This window comes from Micromesistius poutassou (assembly GCF_964030765.1).
Source record: "Micromesistius poutassou genome assembly, chromosome: 15".
NCBI classification, from domain to species: domain Eukaryota; kingdom Metazoa; phylum Chordata; class Actinopteri; order Gadiformes; family Gadidae; genus Micromesistius; species Micromesistius poutassou.
The window spans coordinates 11,585,124-11,593,086 of NC_140285.1; the positions used below are offsets into that span (position 1 = coordinate 11,585,124).

The following is a 7,963-nucleotide window of genomic DNA, read 5'->3' on the forward strand; positions in this document are numbered from 1 at the left end:
TTTTTAACATAAAAATATATTTATAAAATCAAAAGCTGGGTTTTTGGAAAAAATAAGCTTTGTGTTATGTGTGGGGCAGTTAGCTGTGTTCATCAGATGTGTTTTGATATGGGTAGGTGAAAAGGCCAAGCCGCATAATAGATTCATAGCCTTTTTTAATAATTTTTTTTTTTGTATAAAATCAAAGGGTGGGTTTTTGGAAAAAAGAAGCTTTGTGTTATGTGTGGGGAAGTTAGCTGGGTTCATCAGAAGTATGTTGAAGTGGGTAGGTGAAAAGTCCCAGCCGCATTATAGATTCATAGCCTTTTTTAACATTAAAAAAATTGTATAAAATCAAAGGGTGGGTTTTTGGAAAAAAGAAGCTTTGTGTTATGTGTGGGGCAGTTAGCTGAGTTCACCAGATGAGTTTTGATATAGGTATGTGAAAAGGCCAAGCCGCATAGATTCATAGCCTTTTTTAATAAATAAAAAAATTGCATAAAATCAAAGGGTGGGTTTTTTGAAAAAATAAGCTTTGTGTTATGTGTGTGGCAGTTAGATGAGTTCACCAGATGTGTTTTGATATAGGTAGGTGAAAAGGCCAAGCCACATAATAGATTCATAGCCTTTTTTAATAAATTTTTTTTTGTATAAAATCAAAGGGTGGGTTTTTGGAAAAAAGAAGCTTTGTGTTATGTGTGGGGAAGTTAGCTGAGTTCACCAGATGAGTTTTGATATAGGTAGGTGAAAAGGCCAAGCCGCATAATAGCTTCATAGCCTTTTTTAATAAATATTTTTTTTTTATAAAATCAAAGGGTGGGTTTTTTGAAAAAAGAAGCTTTGTGTTATGTGTGTGGCAGTTAGATGAGTTCACCAGATGTGTTTTGATATAGGTAGGTGAAAAGGCCAAGCCGCATAATAGATTCATAGCCTTTTTTAATAAAAAAAAAATTGTATAAAATCAAAGGGTGGGTTTTTGGAAAAAAGAAGCTTTGTGTTATGTGTGGGGAAGTTAGCTGAGTTCACCAGATGAGTTTTGATATAGGTAGGTGAAAAGGCCAAGCCGCATAATAGCTTCATAGCCTTTTTTAATAAATATTTTTTTTTTATAAAATCAAAGGGTGGGTTTTTGGAAAAAAGAAGCTTTGTGTTATGTGTGGGGAAGTTAGCTGAGTTCACCAGATGAGTTTTGATATAGGTAGGTGAAAAGGCCAAGCCGCATAATAGCTTCATAGCCTTTTTTAATAAATATTTTTTTTTTATAAAATCAAAGGGTGGGTTTTTTGAAAAAAGAAGCTTTGTGTTATATGTGTGGCAGTTAGATGAGTTCACCAGATGTGTTTTGATATAGGTAGGTGAAAAGGCCAAGCCGCATAATAGATTCATAGCCTTTTTTAATAAAAAAAAAATTGTATAAAATCAAAGGGTGGGTTTTTGGAAAAAAGAAGCTTTGTGTTATGTGTGGGGAAGTTAGCTGAGTTCACCAGATGAGTTTTGATATAGGTAGGTGAAAAGGCCAAGCCGCATAATAGCTTCATAGCCTTTTTTAATAAATATTTTTTTTTTATAAAATCAAAGGGTGGGTTTTTGGAAAAAAGAAGCTTTGTGTTATGTGTGGGGAAGTTAGCTGAGTTCACCAGATGAGTTTTGATATAGGTAGGTGAAAAGGCCAAGCCGCATAATAGCTTCATAGCCTTTTTTAATAAATATTTTTTTTTTATAAAATCAAAGGGTGGGTTTTTTGAAAAAAGAAGCTTTGTGTTATATGTGTGGCAGTTAGATGAGTTCACCAGATGTGTTTTGATATAGGTAGGTGAAAAGGCCAAGCCGCATAATAGATTCATAGCCTTTTTTAATAAAAAAAAAAATGGTATAAAATCAAAGGGTGGGTTTTTTGAAAAAAGAAGCTTTGTGTTATGTGTGTGGCAGTTAGATGAGTTCACCAGATGTGTTTTGATATAGGTAGGTGAAAAGGCCAAGCCGCATAATAGATTCATAGCCTTTTTTAATTAAAAAAAATTTGTATAAAATCAAAGGGTGGGTTTTTGGAAAAAAGAAGCTTTGTGTTATGTGTGGGGCAGTTAGCTGAGTTCACCAGATGAGTTTTGATATAGGTAGGTGAAAAGGCCAAGCCGCATAATAGCTTCATAGCCTTTTTTAATAAATACATTTTTTTTATAAAATCAAAGGGTGGGTTTTTTGAAAAAATAAGCTTTGTGTTATGTGTGTGGCAGTTAGATGAGTTCACCAGATGTGTTTTGATATAGGTAGGTGAAAAGGCCAAGCCGCATAATAGATTCATAGCCTTTTTTAACATTACATCTTTTTTATAAAATCAAAGGGTGGGTTTTTGGAAAAAATAAGCTTTGTGTCATGTGTGGGGCAGTTAGCTGAGTTCACCAGATGTGTTTTGATATGGGTAGGTGAAAAGGCCAAGCTGCATAATAGATTCATAGCCTTTTTTAACAATAAAAAAATGGTATAAAATCAAAATGTGTGTTTTTGGAAAAAAATAAGCTTTGTGTTATGTGTGGGGCAGTTAGATGGGTTCATCAGATGTATTTTTAAGTGGGTAGGTCAAAAGGCCAAGCGGCATAATAGATTTATAGCATTTAACATTTAAAAATTGTGTGAAATCAAAGGATGTTTTTTTGGAGAAAAGAAGCTTTGTGTTATGTGTAGGGCAGTGAGCTGAGTTAACCCTATGTGTTTTGACATGGGTAAGTCAGAAAGTGAAGCCGCATAATAGATTTAAAGCATTTATCAACATAAAAATGGTATAAAATCAAAATATGTTTTTTTTGGACAAAAGAAGCTTTGTGTTATATAGGCAGGCCTTGTATTAACACATCAAAGTTGGTTTGACACAAATGCGTCCATCGACGCCAGTGCTAAATAGATTTTCCGAATGTGTTGAATATCCAACGTCCAATATAAAACCAACTTTACCACATTGTCTGGTGATCTATTGCTTAATTATAAAACGAGACAATGACAAGAAACCTTACTCAGATATACAAAACAGTGCTAGTACCGCTTTATCTATCTACCCTCCATCTATCTATCTGACTATCTATCGAGCTGTCTATATCTGTCTATCTGTCTATCTGTCTATCTATCTTTCCATCTGTCAATCTATCGAGCTGTCTACATCCGTCTATCGGTGTATCGTTCTATTAGCCATCCGTGTTAATATCTATCTGTCTATCTATCCAGCCATCTACCTATCCATGTTTAATACATGGGAGCTAAGCAGCCTTCTCTTGATCTAAATCCGAGTGGACTGTGACAAGAACTGTATTCTGTGTGAGAGCCATGCTGTAGTGGGATGGTTGCCATAGCGACACGAGAAGGTCATTACGGGGGAGATCTTGATGTATTTGTTTTCCTCCTGCCTGGCCGACATGTTTGCCCATTCAGAAACCAATAGAATGACGTGTTGAGTGTCTCGCATTATCCCATTCTGCATTATTTTATCAAATGTGTAACGCGGCAATGAACTAATCCTCCTATTAACGTGTGTGTGTGTGTGTGTGTGTGTGTGTGTGTGTGTGTGTGTGTGTGTGTGTGTGTGTGTGTGGTAATAATAATAATGCAATTGTATTATTAAATAATATAATAATTGTTTTGATATAACTGTTTGGATTAAATCAAGGCCTTCTCATGCCCTTATTGTTGGATATTGTCTGACACATCTTAACCCTTATTAATCTAATATGATTAGTTTGCATAATCAGATAAAGTGAGAGTGGTGTGACGCTGTGTCTATACCTTCATGATTATGCATGTCATAATCCGTAGCACTAAAGCCAAGGTCACCTGTGATTGGACAGGGATTATTATTCCTCTGAAAGTGGCATTAGCAAAGGAATTATTGCATTGACTGTCCTTCCTATCAAATCCTGCGCAGTGCTGCTTTTTGAAATAATAACCATATAGAAATATGTTGTAATAATTGAGTCATTCACGACATTAATGCATTCTGAATAGTTAATTGACATTTATTAATTTGATTTAAATACACTACATTCAGTTGTACTTTTCCAACCCATCTGTAAGTAAAACATGAACAGAAATGCTCATTTGCAAAGTGCGGTTTATTTTACGTTGCCTTGATTACATGCCTCTACATTCACAAATAAGCCAGTTACATATATGATCCAACTGTAAAAGATGAATATGTTTTCCCTTTCACACGAGGAAACAAAAATCTCACTGCTCTTATACGTTGGACTCTCTGTACACAAACAGAAGCAGAAACATGTTGTCGGGGTCTGCTCTTCCTGCAACTGTCTTTAGGTTACACCAAATGGTTTGTAAGATGCAAAAGGTGAAGTCAGCCTTCAGTCGTTTCCCGGGGGAGAGTGGTAAGTGTTCATCTTCTTCTTCTTCGATAGGGTATCACATAGGGGGGTTTGTGGTCGAGGGTGTCGCTTACGCGGGAGACACGGAGCTGGTGGAGACGGAGGAGGCCTCGGTCTTGGCGCTTCCTTCCTCCTCCTCGAAGGGGTTCTTGCCGCAGCACAGGGTGGTGATCATGCAGTGACGGAACTGCTTGTTCATGCAGATGTAGATAATGGGGTTGTAGATGGCCGAGGACTTGGCAAAGAAAGCCGGCACGGTCATGAAGAGGGGCCCGAAGGTGATGCCCTGGTTGCAGAAGATGAACCAGGCCACGCTGGCGTAGGGCACCCAGCAGATCAGGAAGCCACACACCATGAGCACCACCATGCGGCTGACCTCCCTCTCGGCCCTCTGGGTGGTCTCGGACTCCTGCTGGGCGGCGGCCGCCTCCTTCACTGCGCAGAGCAGGCGTCCGTAGCAGAAGAAGATAATTACCATGGGGGTCATGAAGTGGCATGTGAACATATAGACGACAAAGGACTCGTTGTTGAAGCCTTCAGCGCGCGTGTAGTAGTCGACTCCGCATGAGCACTGCATTCCCTCGGGGATGTAACGAGACCAGCCCATCAGGGGGGGGAAAGCGCAAGCGTTGGCCATGACCCAGGTGAAGGCCACGCCCATGATAGCGTGGTTCTCCCCGAAGCGGAAGTTGCTCATGGGCTTGCAGACGACGACCCATCGCTCGATGGCCAACACCACCAGCGACCAAAGCCCGATCTCTCCGCCTAGGGTTGCAAAGTATCCTTCGAGATTGCAGCCAGTGCGCCCTAAGACGAAGTAGCCGTGCATGGAGGTGTACATGGTGGTGGTGAAGCCGCCGAACACCATGAACAGGTTGGCCACCGCCATGTTCAGCAGGATGTAGTTCAGGGGCGTCCGCAGCTTCTTGTGTTCCAGGGTGACGTAGAGGGTGAGGAAGTTGACGGGGAAGCCGAGCAGGATGAGTAGAAACATGTAGGCGGCCAGGGCGGAGAAAGCGGCTGTGCTGGCCAGGTAGTACTGAGGGTATTCATAGGGGCTCCGCACGACGCCCGTGCTGTTATCCATGGGCACATAGAAATAATTTCCCTCTGTACCGTTCATGGTTGCGGTGTGGCGGTTGCGTTCAGCCCCTTGTAGTGGTGTTGGGTCTTCTTGCTGTAAACACGAGTGATGGAGAGGGACTTTGCTACAAGTAGAGCCAGACCGGTCAGTCTCATCCTTTTAAAGGCACACCGGGGATTATAACTTTCCAAATCCGTCAGCACAAAGTGATTTAGGACACGGTTAATATCTAATCCAGCCATCACTGCACAACATAATTGACCACTCATCAAGTTGTTAAGGTTGCTTTCACCTGTGCCGTGACCGTGTAGTGAAAGCAACATTGTGGCGCCTGAAAGCTGTAAGGCTGTCAGAAGCTATTTAGTGGTGAACAAAGGTGAAATACTTGGATGTTATGATATTAGAATGCTCTCATTTTTTGTCATATTTTCACTTTTAGTTTACTTCAGTTTTAGAATCATAATGACATAATGGATATATTGAGGAACTCATGATTCTTATTCTTTATCATAAGTTTAGATATTGTACAAAGTTAAATGTTGGCAGCATCTACAAACGTTATCCCCTGGATCCAAAAGTATCTCATAGTTTGGAATCAATTTGTCCAAATCTACATTTAAGTATGTGATAATGTATATAGTGTTTAATTATCTCTATTTAACAAACAAATTTTAACTAACCCTATTACATCTAATCATTTTTGAAAGAACAAAAGACCTAATGGAAAACGACAATTAAAAACTTTGTTAATGATAATATTGTATGAAAGCTTGCTGCTCAAGTATTAAATTATTACAGCAAATAAAATCACAAATTTATTAAAAAAGAACAGTGCTGGCCTTATATCAAATCGATCATTTAGATCAGAAAGATGTTTGAGATCAGTGTATTATTTTATCCAATCAGTGACTATGATTAAACATTATATTACAAATGTCTATGTATTCATTAGTTGGATGATGGGTTGCAGGTGTTATTCCATCATTTGAGGGGACAGTAAACGCTGTGGACGTGTCCAGGAGTTAACCATCTTAGTGGCTAGCAAAGGGCTCAGCACTTTCCTAATGGGTGTTGAACTAAAGAGATTTGCAGCTTATGCCTGCGCTGGCCGTCCAGGCCTGTAATGGATTTACCATCACCCAGGTCTGACGGCTCTTCACGCTGGCACAATGTCTATTAAATGTTGTTGTGAGCATTTTAGCCTTTAGCAACGTTTTCCCGCTGCCCTCTTCTGTTATTTTCATTTGGTTGGATGTTGGTTTGTTCGATTGACCCTAAGAAAAAAAAGCAAGGTTTCAATATAGAAAAGTGACTATAAGGCGGAATGTCGAAGACGGAAACAGACGGAAGCAATTTCCACTATATAGGCTTACTAATAAAGTCCAATATTAAATAGGGCTTTGTTGAATAATATCTAAAGACATAGGCCTATGCAATGGGAATGAGGAGTTTGAAAACAATATTAGCCTAAGCTTAATGTCCTACAGATGTCGACAACAGGCCTGCATCTTCTGAGGATGAGAATGCACTAAAAAGCTAACTACTGTTTTGTTATTCTTAGTGTATTTATTATTAGATGAAAACTAGGGAGTGATCATCCAAAGTCATTAACTGAAATAAATTATAATATATCGGTGTTCTAATAATATTTCACTGATCCCTTATGCGCTACTTTCACTTTTCTGGTTATCGTTAACAATTACTAGAATGAGCGATAGGGCAAATAGGCTATGCGTGGGTCGTAAGACCATCCAAATATGTCATAATATTGCAAAATAAATATGTATCTGTATGAACACTAAATGACACATCAGATTCCCTGGGTTATCATTATCAATGGAGGAGCGAGGCAACACTGAAGGAACGCTGCATTTTTATTATCGTCATAAATTGGTGAACTATGCCCCCTAGTGGTGAGCCTGAGCATGACACAAAATAGTGGCGAGTTAAAAATTAAAATGAAAAAAAAAACTATTATATTAGAAACATTCACCATTGTAATGTGTAAAAAAAAATACATTTTCAAACATTTTGACTCTTAGCAATTTCATACAAATTGCATCATCGCACACAATGGTCGGATTTTGACGTTGCTTCTTCTGTAGTGCGTCTATTGAGTAGGATAATATTACAACACATTCACATTTATTATCTTGAGCTAATTTTTGAGCTACTACTTGAGCTACCTTGTTTAGGATTCAAGCCGTTGCAGGCTCTTTTAGCTCCTTCTGGATGGCCATCCCTCCTGAATTCACCGGTATGCTATCGAGGGACTGCCAATACACCGAAAGACATCGTCATTGCAATAAATTAATAATTTAAACAATTGAAACACCTGATATCTAACATGTTAATTTGCTTAAGAAAAGGGTTTACATTATTACAATAATTGTTAGGAAAATTGTTATTAAATTATGGAATTACAGGAATAAAACATCATATCCACTTTATCCATTAAAAACCCAAAAGGTTGTTAAAAAGTCAACTGGTGAATTGGATCAAACATTGTGAATGAGATTATACTGTACTCATACAT

At 38.6% G+C, this 7,963-nt stretch overlaps 1 protein-coding gene across 1 annotated transcript; it reads right to left on the reverse strand.

Annotated features, from left to right (window-relative positions):
* Positions 1 to 4,413: 4,413 nt before the first annotated feature.
* LOC311359484 (rhodopsin) lies at positions 4,414 to 5,466 on the reverse strand (the record flags this gene model as incomplete). Its single annotated transcript, XM_084479512.1, has 1 exon — positions 4,414 to 5,466. One exon carries the CDS (start codon positions 5,464 to 5,466, stop codon positions 4,414 to 4,416), a length of 1,053 nt encoding a protein of 350 aa, XP_084335638.1.
* Between the last annotated feature and the right edge of the window lie 2,497 nt (positions 5,467 to 7,963).